This window comes from Hypanus sabinus, chromosome 12 (assembly GCF_030144855.1).
Source record: "Hypanus sabinus isolate sHypSab1 chromosome 12, sHypSab1.hap1, whole genome shotgun sequence".
In the NCBI taxonomy this organism is placed as follows: domain Eukaryota; kingdom Metazoa; phylum Chordata; class Chondrichthyes; order Myliobatiformes; family Dasyatidae; genus Hypanus; species Hypanus sabinus.
In genome coordinates this window covers 85950686-85969206 of record NC_082717.1, presented here as the reverse complement: position 1 = coordinate 85969206, position 18521 = coordinate 85950686, and the positions used below count along the sequence as shown (strand labels likewise).

Sequence of the window (18521 nt, the reverse complement as noted above, 5' to 3'; positions counted from 1 at the left end):
TTCGGGCTGAGATCCTGACGAAACGTTGACAGTGCTTCTCCCTATAGATGCTGCCTGGCCTGCTGTGTTCCACCAGCATTTTGTGTGTGTTATTTCAGCCACATAACTACTTCTGTGCAAGAATGGTAAGAAACAATATTCTGCAGGGGTACTTGGAAACACCTTTGCATTATCAATATTGCAAATGTCAAAAATGTGATAGCATATCATCAATTTCCTGGATGAGTACAGCAAAGAAATGTCAAGAAACTGCAATCCTGATCAAAGTAGCCACTTATTTGATGTACAGCCCTCAATCCAAGTCAAGTCAAGTCATTTCTATTGTCATTTCAGCCATAAATGCTGGTACAGTACACAGTAAAAACGAAACAACGTTCCTCCAGGACCATGGTGCTACATGAAACACAAAACTACACTAGACTATGTGAAACAACATAAAACTACGTTAGTCTTCAGACCTACGTGGGACTACATAAAGTGCACAAGACAGTACAATAATTGATAAACAAGACAATAGGCACAGTAAAGCATCCACTCCCTTTGCCATTGCTGATCCATGACATTAGTCTGGGTCATCTGTGGAATGTAGCACAGCAACTCACCAAGGCTACAGAAAGATGTGTCTGCTTACAATGTCTGCAGCAGAAAAGTGTATGAACGTCAGGAACATGGGAATGTCAGCAGCTCCAAGTACTCTTCCAGGTAACAAACCATCCTGACTAAAAAATATGTTCGAGGTTATTAACATCTCTCCATATGATGGATAAGGACATCACGTGGAATAGAGCAGGCCTTACACATTGCATCTGGGCAAGGGCTGCTTCTTCACAGGGTCATGGAGAGTCTTTCCCCCTGGAGGAAGTAAATTGAGAAAGCAGGCAAATTGCAAGTTAAGGAGAAAAGGAAGGGGAAAGAAACATAAGATAACAGGCTCAGGGAGGAGAGCTGGCAGAAGCATGAGGGAGGTAGGTTTGCCAAGATCCTACAGCATACCAGAAGGCTGATTACATGAAAAACAAATCCAATTTCTCCATCCACGGAGGCTTAATAAGTTGTACATCTCACTTGGTTTCCAGGAAACTCTTTTGGACATGCAAGCAAATTTCATGGAAAACAATACAATACTTTGAAGTAAATATGGGATGAAACCATTTTCTCTAATAAATAAGTGCCTTATTTAAAGTCCGACAGTATACGATAGGTGATCGATAAGTTTGTGGCCTAAGGTAGAAGTCAATTTTAGAAAACCTAGCACACTTATTTTTTGACATAGTCCCCTCCTACATTTTTACACACTTAGTCCAGCGGTCATGGAGCATACGGATCCTTTCTTTGTAGAAGTTAGAGTCTTGGACCTCCAGAAAGTGGTCCACACCAGGGGTGATTGATAAGTTTGTGGCCTAAGGTAGAAAGAGATGAGTTATTAACTTCAAACTTTCTACGTTATCACTCAAAGAGTTGAACTGCACGTGCATGTAACGAGAACTGTATAACTCATCTCCTTCTACCTTAGGCCATAAACTTAACAATCACCCCTGCTGTGGACCACTTTCTGGAGGTACAAGATGCCAATTTCTACAAAGAATGGATCTGTATGCTCTACAACCGCTGGACTAAGTGTGTAAATGTAGGAGAAGACCATGTTGAAAAATAAATGTGCTAGGTTTTCTAAAATTGACTCCTACCTTAGGCCACGAACTTACCAATCACCCCTTGTAGCTGCCTGGTTTTTCTCTACTGCAAAAAACCTTGGAAAGTTCCTAATTTGACAAGAGTCACACAGTGTGGCTTCTTAAAGTACAAATGACACTGTTGACCCTGATCAAACTGTGATTCACATAGCAATACCCTGTAACACACATTGACTAAAGTGCAGACCATGAACACATTAGGAGTTTAACAGTATAACCATAGGGTTCATGCATTTTAGGATTTAACTGAAATTAACTATGGAATTACGAATACCATAAGTACTTAACAACCAGTTGTTTTAAACAATTTCATTCTCGTAAGAAAGATGAGCAATCAGTCCGTACTTCCACAAAAAGCAATAAGTAAATGATCAGGTTCTTTGATATTTTGTTTCATAGCAAGCACATTTCTCAATGGAGCACATCCTCTATAGACCATTGGAAATGTCAGGTTTAGTTACATGTAAAGGTCTTTAGAGAATGGGTCTTGCATTTGGGTTACAGAAGTGGAAGCAAGCAGTAGCATAGAGCTAAAGAAATTGTTCTCAAATTTCTACAAGTCACTACAGCTATTTAGATATGAACCTTCCTTGAAAACTAATGGCTCCTTGCCAACTTTTCTTCCCTTTTCACAGTTCTTAAATGTTGAGCTTTTCAATCTGTGTATCTTGCCTTGAACTGTTTGCTTCCCATCAGTTTAATGACTCCACTTTGGCACTTAACCCACTCCAATCAAAATCAATAGTATCCTAGATTGCAACAAGTAATCTTTCTCTGCTTGTCTTCCTTAATCTGCCTGCAACCTTTGGCGTAGCTGACCAAGCCACCCAACTTGCAACTACTTGACTGGCCAGCTGGATGGTTTAATACTTGATAGCTTTCAATCTTGTTCATCTAGTCATTAGCACTAGCATTGTTCTCTCCACCATGCCCTCATGCTTACCTTTGACGGCCTTAAATCTATCCTTGTTCAAGCCTTCATTTTACCTAAATGCTGTTTCTTGGCTACTTTATCTGAAAATTGAGCATTGGTTTTCATACATACAGTGATTATATCTAGCTTTACTTACTTTTGTGTCCTTTGACTCCTTCATTACTTCTTGATTGATAGACCTCAGTGGTCAAATATTTCTTTCATCTGAACACTTGGGCAGACCAAAGCCATCGTTGAGGTTCCAGCCCACTGCCTATATATATGGGGCCCATCTTCCCACGCTGATATGCTGCTGATATGGAGAGCCTCCTGTTAAAGGATTTTGAACCATTTGTTTCTCTTAATCTTTTTAGACATCTTAGTTATGAATCATTAAAGTTCACAACAGACTGAAGGATAACTGGTTTTCAAATAAAACACTTAAAATGTTACTGACTGCTTACTGCAAAATTAAGTTTTCGAATGCATGAATTTGTACTTTTCAATTCACATATTGACTGTTGCTTTATATAGTATCAACTTGTGAACTGTCACCATTGTTAGTAAAAAGAATTTAGTCATTGAATTGTGATTGTAAAACAAATTTGAATTAACTAGAAAATGTCACAGGAGCTGCACAATATTTCATTTGTAATGCTTTTGATAGCTTTGTAAGTTATCATTTTCTGTCCACTTTATTGCTAATCTGTAATGAGCCACAAGTGCCTGGGTTGCATGAACTACTTTGAGTCATCTTGAAGGCAAATTATTGGTAGCATGCTCAGAACTGCACATTGTATTTAATCAGCATGAAATCTGAGTAACATTCTTGAATACAAAAGTAAGTCTAATTGGAAAGCCTCAATGTGATTCTGAATTTTGGGAGAATGGTGGAGTTTAAATCATTTATTGCACATTGGCGTGAATTTCTCTTTTACTTAGTAATTAAATTGATATGTGTTAACATCCACCTGCTCTCAACTCCATTGGTCCAAACTAATGAATATATAGCTATCCTTCAATTTATGAAAGCAAAGTATTCCCAGAAGCAACAAGTGAAATTTCAGAAATTGAAAGACTACAAAATACATTATCTTGATGCAGTTTATATTTATGTGTATGCTCTTCATTAGAGTGAAAAATAGATTCATAAATTGAACACGTACCCCCCAAAGAGTCAGCGGTGCTATGGGGAAAATTTGTAAATTAACCATTTGTAATTCAGGAATACATGTAGAAATCAGAAGATTTCTACATGTATTGGGTAGAGATCGACAGATCCAGACTTCAGAAGAGGTTTGAAGCATTGATAATTGTTAGTATCTGACAGGGAAGTTCCTGAGAGACTCCTGTGATTGAAGAGCTGGGAAATGAATCAAAATTTCAGGATCAGGACTCCTGTATAGGCTGGAGGAGAAATTTTATACACTGATTTTTGTAAATTGTTGTAATTTTCTATATCAGAAAACTTTGTTTGCACAATGAGTAAGTCAAAGTAAAATTAATTTATCAGAGTACATTCATGAGACCACATACAGCCCTGAGATTCTTTTTCCTGTTGGAATACTCAGCAAATCTATAGACTAGTGACCGTAAACAGGATCAATGGAAGTAAGAGTATAGAAGACAGGCAAGTGTGCAAATGCAAATAGCAGTAAGTAACAAGAGCATGATATAACAAGATAGAGTCCTTAAAGTGAGAGCATTGGTTGTGGGAACATCTAATAGATGAGTGTAGTTAAAGAGTTTTTCGTTCAAGAGTTTATGATTGAGGGGTGGATGGTGGTGCAAGTCGTAAAGCTCTTGTACCTTCTACCTGATGGCAGGAGTGAGAAAAGAGCACGGCTGGGTAGTAAGGATCTTTGATGATGGATGCTGCTTTCCTAAGACAGCATTTCATACAGATGTGCTCAATCGTTGGGAGGGCTTTACCTGTAATTTACTAAGCCAAATTTACTACCTTTTGTAAGATTTTCCACTCAAAGGCATTGGTGTTCTCATCCCAGACCGTAATGCAGCCTGTAAATACACTTTACACAACACATCTATAAAAGCTTGTCAAGGTTTTTGATGATATGCCAAATCCCTGCCGACTCCTAAGGAAGTAGAGGCATTGTCTTTCATTTTTCTTTTTCAATCTTTTTATTAATATCACAATAGTGGATATACATAGTATTGTTACACAATTGTTCAGATTACATTGTTAATAGATAACATATTTAGTTGTATATTCAGAGGCACTGTCATGCTTTCTTTGCAATTGCATTTATATGATGTGTCCAGGACAGGCCTTCTGAGATAGTGACACCCAGGAATTTAAAGTTACTCGCCCTCTCCACCTCTGATCCTTCGACGAGCACGGCTTATGGACCTCTGGTTTCCCTCTTCTGGCAGACAGAAGCATGGATAAGAGCATTAGCAAAGGACCTGAAACATTTAATTGTAAAGTGCTTGTGATACTGAAGTCATGAAAGATTCTCTCTTAACCAGTCACCAAATTATACAATATGCAATAAGTATATTCAAGAGAGAAATTGTTTTTGGTTGCTTAAGAAAATCAAGAGATGGGGGGAAAATACAGTGCAAATACATGTTCAGTCATAATTATAGTCCAATCTTGTAGGATCACATGGCTGGCAGATTATTTGCCCTTTTTTTGTATGTCACTTTGAATCATAACTTGTCAACAGGAGTTATTGCTTTGTAATATTATTTCAGTAGTGTTTAATTAAGTGACAGGAAAGCTTGTGATTTTATTTTTCTGTTTGATATGTATATACAGTGGCATGCAAAAGTTTGGGCACCCCTGGTCAAAATTTCTGTTACTGTGAGTAGCAAGGCAAGTAAAAGATGACCTGATTTCCAAAAGGCATAAAATTAAAGATGACATTTCTTTATTATTTTAAGCAAGATTACTTTTTATTTCCATCTTTTAGTTTCAAAATAACAAAAAAAAGGAAAAGGGCCCGAAGCAAAAGTTTGAGACTCTGCATGGTCAGGACTTAGTAACACCCCTTTTGGCAAGTATCACGGTTTGTAAACACTTTCTGAGCCAGCTAAGAGTTTTTCAATTTTTGTTTGGGGGATTTTCACCCATTCTTCCTTGCAAAAAGGGTTCTAGTTCTGTGAGATTCTTGGGCCATCTTGCATACACTGCTCTTTTGAGGTCTATCCACAGATTTTTAATGATGTTTAGATTGGGGGACTGTGAGGCCCATGGCAAAACCTTCAGCTTGTGCCTCCTGAGGTAGTCTTTTGTGGATTTTGAGGTGTTTAGGATCATTACCCTGTTGTAGAAGCCATCCTCTTTTCATCTTCAGCTTTTTTTTCCAGATGATGTGATGTTTTCTTCCAGAATTTGCTGGTATTTAATTGAATTCATTCTGGCCTCTATCAGCGAAATGCTCCTTGTGCCACTGGCTGCAACACAAGCCCAAAGCATGATCGATCCACCCCCATGTTTAACAGTTGGAGATGTGTTCTTTTCATGAAATTCTGCACCCATTTCTTTCAACCATACCTTTGCTCATTGCAGCCAAAAAGTTCTATTTTAACTTCATCATTCCACAGGACTTGCTTCCAAAATGCATCAGGCTTGTTTAACCATATAACAATTACAGCACGGAAACAGGCCATCTCAGCCCTTCTAGTCCGTGCCGAACGCTTACTCTCACCTAGTCCCACCGACCTGCACTCAGCCCATAACCCTCCATTCCTTTCCTGTCCATATACCTATCTAATTTTTTTTTAAATGACAAAAATCGAACCTGCCTCCACCATTTCTACTGGAAGCTCGTTCCACACAGCTACCACTGAGTAAAGAAGTTCCCCCTCGTGTTACCCCTAAACTTCTGCCCCTTAACTCTCAACTCATGTCCTCTTGTTTGAATCTCCCCTACTCTCAATGGAAAAAGCCTATCCACATCAACTCTATCTATGCCCCTCATAATTTTAAATACCTCTGTCAAGTCCCCCCTCAACCTTCTACTCTCCGAAGAATAAAGACCTAACTTGTTGAACCTTTCTCTGTAACTTAGGTGCTGAAACCCAGGTAACATTCCAGTAAATCTTCTCTGTACTCTCTTTATTTTGTTGACATCTTTCCTATAATTTCATGACCAGAACTGTACACAATACTCCAAATTTGGCCTCACCAATGTCGTGTACAATTTTAACATTACATCCCAACTCCTGTACTCAATGCTCTGATTTATAAAGGCCAGCATACCAAAAGTTTTCTTCACCACCCTATCCACATGAGATTCCACCTTCAGGGAACTATGCACCATTATTCCTAGATCACTCTGTTCTACTGTATCCCTCAATGCCCTACCATTTACCATGCATGTCCTATTTTGATTATTCCTACCAAACTGTAGCACCTCACACTTATCAGCATTAAACTCCATCTGCCATCTTTCAGCCCACTCTTCTAACTGGCCTAAATCTCTGCAAGCTTTGAAAACCTACTTCATTAACCACAACACCACCTATCTTAGTATCATCTGCATACTTACTAATCCAATTTACCACCCCATCATCCAGACCATTAATGTATATGACAAACAACATTGGACCCAGTACAGATCGCTGAGGCACAACACTAGTCACCGGCCTCCAACCTGACAAACAGTTATCCACCACTGCTCTCTGGCATCTCCCATCCAGCCACTGTGGAATCTATTTTACTACTTAAATATTAATAACTAACGATTGAACCTTCCTAACTAACCTTCCGTGTGGAACTTTGTCAGAGGTCTTACTGAAGTCCATATAGACAACAACCACTGCTTTACCCTCGTCAACTTTCCTAGTAACCTCTTCAAAAAATTCAATAAGATTTGTCAAGCATGACCCTCCACCCACAAATCCATGTCGACTATTCCTAATCAGACCTTGTCTATCCAGATAGTTATATATACCATCTCTAAGAATACTTTTCATTAATTTACCCACCACTGACGTCAAACTTACAGGCCAATAATTGCTAGCTTTACTCTTAGAACCCTTTTTAAACAATGGAACTACATGAGCAATACGCCAATCCTCTGGCATCATCCCCGTTTCCAATGACATTTGAAATATTTCTGTCAGAGCCCCTGCTATTTCTACATTAACTTCCCTCGAGCACCTCATTTACTCCATGCTGCCTATATTTATTGTAGATCTCTCTTTTTCTGAACCAAGTTTTCAATATCCCTTGAAAACCATGGCTCTCTCAAACTTTTAACCTTTCCTTTCAACCTAACAGGAACATAAAGTTTCTGTACCCTCAAAATTTCACCTTTAAATGACCTCCATTTCTCTATTACATCCTTCCCATAAAACAAATTGTCCCAATCCACTCCCTTTTAAGTCCTTTCACATCTCCTCAAAGTAAGCCTTTCTCCACCCTGGGAGAAAATCTCAACCCTGGGTCCAGACCTATCCTTCTCCATAATTATATTGAAACTAATGACATTGTGATCATTGGACCTGAAGTGCTCCCCAACACATACCACCGTCGCCTGACCTATCTCATTCCCTAACAGGAGATCCAATACTGCCCCTTCTCTAGTTGGTACCTCTATGTATTGCTGCAAAAAACTATCCTGCACACATTTTACACACTCCAAACTATCCGTCCCTTTTACAGTATGGGCTTCCCAGTCTATGTGTGGAAAATTAAAATCTCCCACAGTCACAACCTTGTGCTTACTACAAATATCTGCTATCTCCTTGCAAATTTGTTCCTCCAATTCTCGCTGCTCATTAGGTGGTCTATAATACACCCTATAAGTGTTGCTACACCTTTCCCATTCCTCAATTCCACCCAAATAGCCTCCCTAGACGAACCCTGTAATCTATCCTGCCAAAGCACCGCTGTATTATTTTCTCTGACAAGCATTGCAACACCTCTTGCCCCTCCGATTCTATCACACTTGAAGCAACAAAATCCAGGAATATTTAGTTGCCAATCCCACCCCTCCTGCAACCATGTTTCACTGATAGTTACAACATCATATTTCCAGGTATCAATCCATGCTGTAAGCTCATCCACCTTTCTTGCAATGCTCCTAGCATTAAAATAGATACATTTAAGAAATTCTCCACCTCTTACTCTCTGTTTATCCCTAACGGTGCAAACAGCTTTATCTTCTTTTTGTTCCTTCTCCCCTACATCTTCGGTCTGAGCGCTCCCCTTCTCTATCACCTGCCTATCCTCCCTCACATACTGTCTACAAGCTTTCTCTATTTGTGAACTAACCTCCTCTCTCCTTGTCTCTTCAATTTGATTCCCACCCCCAACCATTCTAAAGTCACCCCAGTAGCCTTAGCAAATCTCCCCACCGGGATATTGGTCCCCCGAGGATTCAAGTGCAACCCATTTTTTTTGTACAGGTTACACCTGCCCCAAAAGAGGTCCCAATGATCCAGAAACTTGAATCCCTGCCCCTTGCTCCAATCCCTCAGCCACACATTTATCCTCCACCTCATTCCATTCCTACTCTCACTGTCGTGTGGCTCAGTAGTCCCGAGATTACTACCTTTGCAGTCCTTCTTCTCAACTCCCTTCCTAACTCCCTATATTCTCCTTTCAGGACCTCTTCCCTTTTCCTACCTATGTCATTGGTACCTATATGTACCACGACCTCTGGCTCCTCACCCTCCCACTTCAGGATATCTTGGATGCGATCAGAAACATTCTGGACCCTTGCACCAGGGAGGCAAACTACCATCCAGGTCTCTTGACCATGTCCACAGAATTACCTAACTGACCACTAACTATTGAGTCCCCTATTACTACTGTTCTCCTCTTCCTTCCCCTACCCTTCTGAGCTAAAGGGTCTGACTCTGTTCCGGAGGCACGGCCACTGTTGCTTCCCCCAGGTAGGCTGTTCCTCCCCCCACCAACAGTGCTCGAACAGGAGCACTTATTGTCAAGGGGTACAGCTGCTGGGGTACTCTCTAGTACCTGACTCTTCCCCTTCCCACTCCTAACTGTGATTCACTTATCTGACTCCCGTGGCCCTGGTGTGACCTGTAACTCCTCTCAACTCCTCACTCCCTGACCAGACAAAGGTCATCAAACTGCAGCTCCAGTTCCCTAACATGGTCCCTTAGGAGCTACAGCTTGGCACATCTGGCACAGATATGGACGGCCGGGAGGCTTTGAGACTCCAGGACCTCCCACATCCGACACCAAGAACAACAAGCTGCCCTCACACTCATAATTCCCCCTTTCATCAAATAACAGGAAAAACTGAAAACTAAATCTACCTTGCCTCACCCATTTCCGCCTAAGCCCATTGAGCCAAAGCCCTTAAACCTTCACTCTGCACCTGGCTCACTCCACTACTCGTAAACAATGCTGCCCACAGTATAAGGCTGTGTTCCTTTTAGATGTTTAGATGATCCTTTGCAAACTTCTGACACAATTTTGTGGTGAGGATGCAGGAAAGGTTTTCTTCCGATGACTATTCCGTGAAGGTCATATTTGTGCAGGTGTCGCTGCACAGTAGAGCAGTGTACCACCACTCCAGTCTGCTAAATCTTCCTGAAGGCCTTTTGCAGTCAAACAGGGATTTTGATTTGCCTTTCTAGCAATCCTATGAGCAGTTCTCTTGGAAAGTTTTCTTGGTCTTCTAGACCTCAACTATTCCTGTTAACTGCCTTAATTACATTACAAATTGAGGAAACAGCTACCTGAAAACACTTTTTTTTTACCTTCTTATAGCCTTCTCTTGCTTTGTGGGCATCATTTATTTTAATTTTCAGAGTGCTAGGCAGCTGCTTAGGCTGATGGTTGTTGGGACAAGGTTTGAGGAGTCAGGGTATTTATAAAGCTTTGAAATTTGCATCACCTGGCTCTTCCTAAAGATGACTGTGAACAAGCCATAGCCCTAACAAGCTGATTAAGGTCTGAGACCTTGATAAAAGTTATATAAGGGCTCAAATTTATTGGGGTGCCCAAACTTTTGCATGGTGCTCTTTTCCTCTTTTTCCACTCAAGTTGTACAGAACAAAAATAATATACTAATCTTGCTTAAAATGTTGAAAAGAATGTTTCATCTTTATGACTTTTGGAGATCAGTTCGTTTTCTACTCAGAACTATTCACAGTAACAGAAATTTTGACCAGGGGTTCCCAAACTTTTGCATGCCACTGTAAGCTTGTATTCTATTCAATTCATTAACTTGCTAAGCCTGTGAAGATTTAGAAATTACTTTTAAGCATTGTCTGTGTCAGACTTGATGGTTCTGGTAATATTAACCAAGTAATGAATTTCATCTCTTCTGTAGTCTGTTATCTCTGAAGTAAGAGCTTCTTTCATAAGGTGCTACTTCATTAGAAACAATTTGGTGATTAGCTAAGAGAAAATCTTTCATGACTTCAATATCACAAGCACTTAAGAGAATTAAATGTTTCAGCTCCTTTGCTAATGCTGTTATCCATGCTCTATATCCAAACTTACAGATGCATCCCTGGTCAACTTCTCACTTTTGTCAAGTTCCCTTCACATGTAGTCCTTGTACTGACTGATCTGCATTTGTTCCAGATCTGTGAAAGTCTTAATTTTAATGTTCTACTCTTCATCTAAGTGCTGACCTTTGTCAACATTACTTGCATTTCAAGACAAATTTACAAATTTTTCATAAAGGCCTGGTATATATTATTATTCCTGAGTTTGTATTTGTGGGCTTGAAGGAGGGAATCAATAGTACTGGTTCCCACTTCAGTGATAGTTTGATCGAGTGGTCTAAATCTAATTTTTCTGTGGATTTTCTTTCAGCGAAGGTGTCAAGAAAACTAAGCTTGCCAACTGACCTGAAGCCTGATTTAGGTGAGTGTGAAGACTTGCACCACCTGGTGAGGAAATATTTTTCATATAATTGTTTTGTTTTGCGGAAAAAACAAAGAGTAAGAAAACAGTGTATCTGCCATCTCGCCCCCCCCCCCCCCCCCATTATCACTGTTATAGCAGGGTGTTCAAATTCTGGTCCATAAGCACCAAACTGCTTAAGACTGACCTTTTAAAAGCAGAAAACAAAACCCAATATGATTAAGTTAGTTTTGTTCAGTGACTAGATAATTTGCTTCTGAGATGTATCCAGTGAGTGGCTACTGTATACAGGCAACAAGGTATAGAGCTCAAGTTTACCATCTTCAAAATGTGTTGCAGCAAGTAGTCAAGATTTCAACAACCTCACATCCACAGAGCTTCGATCACTGAGAAGAATGAGAACTCTCATTCCTGGCGACACCATTGTGGAAGCATCTTCATCACAATAGACTGTAGTAGGTCAGGATGGAGCCCGTTACCACAAGACCAACTAGGATGAGAAATAAATGTTCAGACTCCTCAGTGACATTCTTAGCTTTCATGGCTATTCATTTGATGAGTTTCTCAGTGCATGAAGAATGAAAATCCCTGCAATAATGGCCCCAAGCGAGATATTAGAGGAGTTTCAAATCTTCCACTACATCAGCTTGGTAGTTTATGCTCATAACATCTGCTGTGCTTACGATGCAACTTTTATATTATTTTCCATTAAATTGCAGATGGTTTTGTCCTGCAGGCTTGAATCTAGTAGGAAATCCAATTAGGCTACTGCATTTAATTCCCTTATGGAACCTGGCCTTTGGGTTTTATTTCCACTAGCCACAATTGGATTGAAACCTGAACATCACTGGTGATACTCTTACTTTTTACCTGTTAATCATCTTATCCTGATTAGAGCCCCTACAGCTCATGGTCATAAATAGAATGGATGGAAGGTCAGAGCATTCCATTTAATCCATGGCATCAGAACAGGATCATTTCCTTGCATGTTAAGTCTTGGGCTGTATAGTTTTGAATCTTTAGCTATTAAGGAGCTAAAATTTCATCTGCATTTAAACAGCCACTTTGCCAATTTAAACAACAAATAAATTTCTTGGCTCTTCCTGTCCAAGAATTAGAGCCAAGTGGCTTCATGAGCAAAATACTGCAATTGAATTAAATGCTTTGAGGTCACATTTTTTTTGTGACCTTAGAAAGTGGAAATTCTTTTCCTATTGTTTCTCTCTACCCCCCCCCCCCCCCCCCCCCCCGTAAGGGTTGCTGCTCTTCTTGAACTTGTTGGCATCTGTCGCTCAACTGCCAGTTATGTCACTTGATTGCATCACTTCCAATTTAATTAACAGAAAAATGCTTCTATTCACAATATAACACTGTGAATCCTTCTTTCTCCAAAAGAGGCTTGCTAGAGGTCTGTTGTCAGCGCCACCTCAATGATTTCCTGCTTCATAATGCCAGCTTCCGATTGCTATAAATAGTTTCGAATGTTTGTGAGTGTACAGCATCTGCTGCACCAATCTTTTTGTTGGCTTCCATTAATCTTTTTATTGTTTATCAGCAAACTGCAAATATCTGAGAACTTATGGGTGATGAAGAACTAACATTTTTAGAGCTTTGGGAGTTCCATGAATCTTATGATCTGATCAATTCTGTAAGCAAAGTGGCTCTAGGTTATTCTGCACCTATCATTGCACATTTTTTTGCTGAGTGATGAAGTGGTATCAGTGTGGTTTCTAATAAAACTAGTGAAGTTACAAAGAGGAACACATCAGGAAAGAGAAAATGCATAGTGTTGCATTGTGGTTGATTTGCTGGCCTATTTCTGCTCGGATGTAAATAATGAAGTGCTCGGATTGGAATTTTGCATATCATCAAGGAGACAGCACTCTACATTTCTTTGATCCAAGCGATCACATGGGAACTGTAGAAGGATATAGTATTGTCCATCAAGAGAGAAAATAGATCTTTTGTTGGTGACTTGTGCCCATCTTGCTGCTTTGTTAGTCGAGCTCTTAATTAGTCTCCACATCTTTTAAAATAACATTGTCAGTGCAGCAAAAATCATGAGATAATTTTGAAACCCTATTACCGTTATATGGTAACAGAATATCTAATTTGCACACAGGAAAGATCTAAAGTGGCTATGATATCACCTGTGCCATAAAAAACAGTTGAGGGATTAATAATGGAGGAAGTGCTGTTCTTTATCTCTTTTGTCTATCTGAAAGGGGAAGATGGGGCTTAACGTTTCATCAGAGGGGTAGCACCTCACTGCTGCAGTGAAAATAATGCTGAGTCATGAAGTGAGGAGTTCATCTTCTGCAATGTTGTCCAATCACAAGAAAGGCTTCCACCACCATTTGCAGCCAAAAGCTATCTCACTTTTAAAAGATGGAAACCTGGACTTAGTTATTATTGCTATGCCCAAATGGTGCTGGCCAATTATGAAATGACTGGTTGCTTCAACATGATGAATTCATCACATGAGTTTTGCACATGCGCCCTTGGAGCGAGTTCTATACACACTTTCTACTGCCATCCAATTTCAGCATGCCGTGATTTTGAGAAACCTACAATTCATTAGGGTTTTTCTTGGTCATGCTACACGGCTCAAGGTTGTATCTGAAATTGTATATCAGGTCTTGGATTCACTAGTTGCAATTTAATCTGGAAGTTACTAATGTTAAAAATTCAGATTTTTTGCTGCTGTTAGTATGTAATTCATTAGTGCTGTCTTAAAGCTGCATCTTGATGCACACAATCCAGAAACAGTCATTTCTTGTCAAAGTCAAGAATATAGTTGAGGCCAGGATTCCCCATACAATATTACTAATTAAAGCAATGGCTACTATCTGCTACTATCTCCTGGCAGTTACATTCACTATTCTAATATTATAAGTAATAAGCCATCTTTGTAATAGGTCTTTACCAAACTGGTGTTCTCTTGGTCCATTGTATGTTAAAAACAATGAACTTGGAGAATTCCACAATATCTTTAATTTTACTGCAGTATTCTATTTTGCTTTAACAATGACACACCCTTCAACTTCTTTAGAATAATTTTAAATGCCTGTTGTGTTAACATTTAGAATTACCCATGTACATGTTTTGACTTAATTCGCTTTAAAGTGAAAGTGCAGCTTTTTTTAATCGCTGTGAATATTAAAAACATAAATATATATTTGGAAAATGAGCTTTGCCACCTCGGTATCCCCGTTATTTGGAGAGACGTCATTCATGTGTAATGGACAGATTTCCACTTTGAGCATAAGTAATCAATGGATAATAATTCAAAAGGTCAAATATAGAGCAAGCAGATGGAAACCTGAGGAAACAGGAAACTGAGATAACAGAAAGGCATGGTTCAAAAGCATGAAGCCAATCTGCTGTAAAATATTGTTGATCTTCAAATTTTGGATCGTGTTTAATTTTAAAAGTTCCAAAGGCTTTGATTAAAAGCTTTGACAACTTCAATAAGAAAAAGATCAACTTATCAAAAGTTATAGCAACAAGCAAACTACTGGAGGAACAGTGGATTCAGCCCTGCATCAAGTTACAAATCAAAACATCGACAATTCCTTTCCTCACACAGATGCTGCTCAACCCACTGTTCCTCTAGCAGATTGATTATTGCTGGAGATTCCAACATCTGCAGTCTCTTGTGTTTCTCATCAAATGTTAGTTATATTTCCAGCTATTGCATGCATATTTGGGGAGATCATATGCTGAAAATAGTCATGTTATTTATTGTATATTTGTGGTCTCTGGTGAGAGCTATGTGTGATATTTGTGCTTAAAACAGAGCATCTTTTTCAATAAATCATACAGCAAAAAAACTGGAATTCTAGTACTTGGGTCAAGCAGCATTGTACTGTTGCCTTTCAGGAGGTCTGTTTTTGAGTATGTCTGCCACTATTTTTGTTTCTTTCATCTTAGTCTGCTCCATGTTGTCGTTTATCTGTTGATCATTGTTTAAAACTCCTCATGGGCTGAAGCGTTGGATTTAAGGAAATTTCTCAAGATAAACATGTAAACAAGCTTAATGCAAGCCTCATCACTACATTAGTGGTTTATCTGCATGATGCTAATGGAAATCAATTTTACAACTTTATCAGCTTTAATGTCATAAGATTTCACAATGCACTTTAGGTGTGCAAAATTTGATACTGAGCCTCGTAAATTTGGTATTGTTGACGATGACCAAAGCTTAATCATTGAACAAGATTTTAAGCAACACCTAAAGCAGGAAAGAATAGTAGAAAAGTGCATAGATTTAGGGAGGGGATTGGACTTGTAGAGTTGTACAGCGCAGAAACACGCCCTGTGGCCCACTATATCAACACCAACCATTATATTTGACTATACTAATCTCACCTATTCACACTTAGTCTATAGCTTTGAGCCATAGAATTCAAGAGCTCATGGGCCTTGGGAGCTTATGGCTCAGCTAGCAAAATTGGAGCGATTTAAAAATAACAATATTTAAAGCATCGTCATCAATGGAGTATAATGGAGAATGTATGGAGGCTATTACAAATATGCAGGGAATTGAAACTGAGGATGAGAATTTTAAAACTGACACTATCCTCAACCAGCAATCCAAGGTGATTGGTAAATAGCAATTATATGAATTGCATAACAAATGCAGAGTTTTGCATGAATTTGAATATTTAAAATGTCGAGCATAAGAGAAATAATTGGGATGGTAAGTGTAAGGTAAGAGAAAACAGCAATTCATGCAGGAATTCAGTGATGTTACAGAAGTAAAAGTAACACTGTCTAAGCATAGGTGGCTTTGTATTCAATTTAGATATTTTGAGACCAACGTTGCACAGTCTGTTTCAGCCGGAGAGAGGAAAAGGGTTGGTCATTTGCCATGGTTTGAGGATTAATGAAAATGTCTTTGATTTTCCCAGTGTTAGGGGTTTAAAAAGGATGTAGTGCTTTCCTTGTGTATCTGACGAATAAACTCTTCTTGGGCTTCCAGCCTGGTACAGGTATCAATTTTAACCGATGTTTCAATGACAAACTCTTACATCTTCTTCAGGGATTTCACCCCTGAAGATGGCAGAGCTTGGTTTCAAAACATCAGTTATAATCAATACCTGTACCCAGCTGGAAGCCCAAGAAGTGATTATTCGACTAGAGAAGTTCTTTACACAAATAGCACCAGGTATTAGTCAGGGGCTCTGATGCTTTATTTTCAAGTAATGTTCCAAAGAGATGATGTGTAAATAGGAGGATGGATTCTTGGGGGAAGGATGTTGGAACAAAAGTGGTTACAAGCAATTTCTTGAGGTGACAATGATATTAAGCCAATTGCAGTTCTGTCCAGTTTATGGGAATGGTGTGGGTGGCAATATTCAAAGATGCAGCCAGATTGAGAAAGCTAAGGAAGGATTGATTATCTTTGACATAGTTATATAAAACCACTTTAACAATAGCCATTTGACATGGTGTGGCTCTACCACCACCCCAGCAAGTGTGGTCACAAACCCATCACTCTCTGTTTTAAAAAAAAGCATATTTCTGACATCTACCCCCCCCCCCCCATATGTACCTCCAATCACCTTAAAATTATGTCCTCTCACATTAGCAATTTCTGCTTGGGGGTAAAAATAGCCAGCTATCCACTTGATGCCTCTTATCATCCTGTACACCTCTTACCAAGTCACCTCTTATCCTCCACTCCAAAGAGAAAAACCTTAGCTTGCTAATCTGTCCTCATAAGACATGCTCTTTAATTCAGGAAGCATCTTTATGAATCTCCTCTGCATCCTCTCTGAAGTTTTCACATCCTTCCTATAATGAGGTGAGGATTATGGGAAGAACTCAGCACAAAATTCCCATAGTGGTCCCACCAGAGTTTTATAAAGCTGCAACATGACGTCGCTGCCCTCGAACAAAATCCCTCGACTGATGAACAGTAACACATCATACGCCTTGTTAGTCACCTAATCAATGTGCAACAACTTTGGGGGATTTAAAGATGTGGACCCCAAGATCCCTCTGTTCCACAACACTGCTACAACTTCTGCCATTAACCTTGTATTCTGCCTTTAAGTTAAACCATCCAAAGTGCATCACTTCACACTTTTCTGGATTGATCTCCATATTTCACTTCTAGGTCCAGCTCTGCATCCTATCAGTGTCGTGTTATAACCTAGGACAACCTTCTACACTATTCACAACACTACCTACCTTCATTTGCAAACTTACAAACCCACCCTTCCACTTCCTCTTCCAAGTCATTTATAAAAATCCCTAAGAGCAGGGGTCCCAGAACACATCCCTGCAAAACACCACTGGTCACCATCTTCCAGGTAGAACATACTCCATCTACCATCACCCTCTGCCTTCTATTGATATACCAATCCTGAATCCATGCAGTCAAGTTTTCCTGGATCCCATGCCTCCTGATACTCTGAATGAGCCTACCATGAGGATCATCACACCTTACTAAAATCCCTGTACACCACATCCACTGGTCTACCTTCATTAATCTGTTTTTTTTACTTCCTTGAAGAGTTAAGATGGGCTCGTGAGGCATGACCTGCCTCAGACAAATCCATGCAGTCTATCCCTAATCAGACTCTGCTTCTCCAAATGCACATAAATCTTGTCTCCATTAGTTTTTCCACCACTGTAAGGCTCACTAGTCTATAATTCCCAGGATTATCATGATTACATTTCTTGAACAAAATAATAATGTTTACCTGCCTCCAATCTTCTGATACCACTGCTGTGGTTAGTGAGGATGCTAGATCATCCCCAAAGGCACAGCAGTCTTTTTCCTGTGGTGTATTCCATCCGAAGCTGGAGACTTAACTATCTTAGTGTATTTTTTAGAAGTTCCAGCACCTACTCTTTCTTAACGTCAACATGCTGCAGCATGAAAAAGGATCTGGTGCTTTCTTGGTGTATATGATGTATAAACTATACCCAGCTGGAAGCCTGAGAAGAGTTTATATGTTCCAGCATATTAGCCTGTTCTCACTGACCTCACATTCATCAAGGTCTCCCTCGCTGGTGAATATTCATTAAGGATCTCCCCGCCACCTCCAACTTCAGGCACATGCTTCCTCTTTTATCCCTG

At 39.6% G+C, this 18521-nt stretch overlaps 1 protein-coding gene across 4 annotated transcripts in view; it reads left to right on the top strand.

Annotated features, from left to right (window-relative positions):
* The window catches only part of stxbp5a (syntaxin binding protein 5a (tomosyn)), a 211424-nt gene that overhangs the window by 155881 nt on the left and 37022 nt on the right, over positions 1-18521 (top strand). For all 4 annotated transcript variants that reach the window (XM_059986357.1, XM_059986359.1, XM_059986360.1 and 1 more), the window contains one exon: positions 11378-11428. In XM_059986357.1, coding sequence (XP_059842340.1) covers positions 11378-11428 — 51 coding nt within the window. The remainder of the gene's footprint in view (positions 1-11377; positions 11429-18521) is intronic.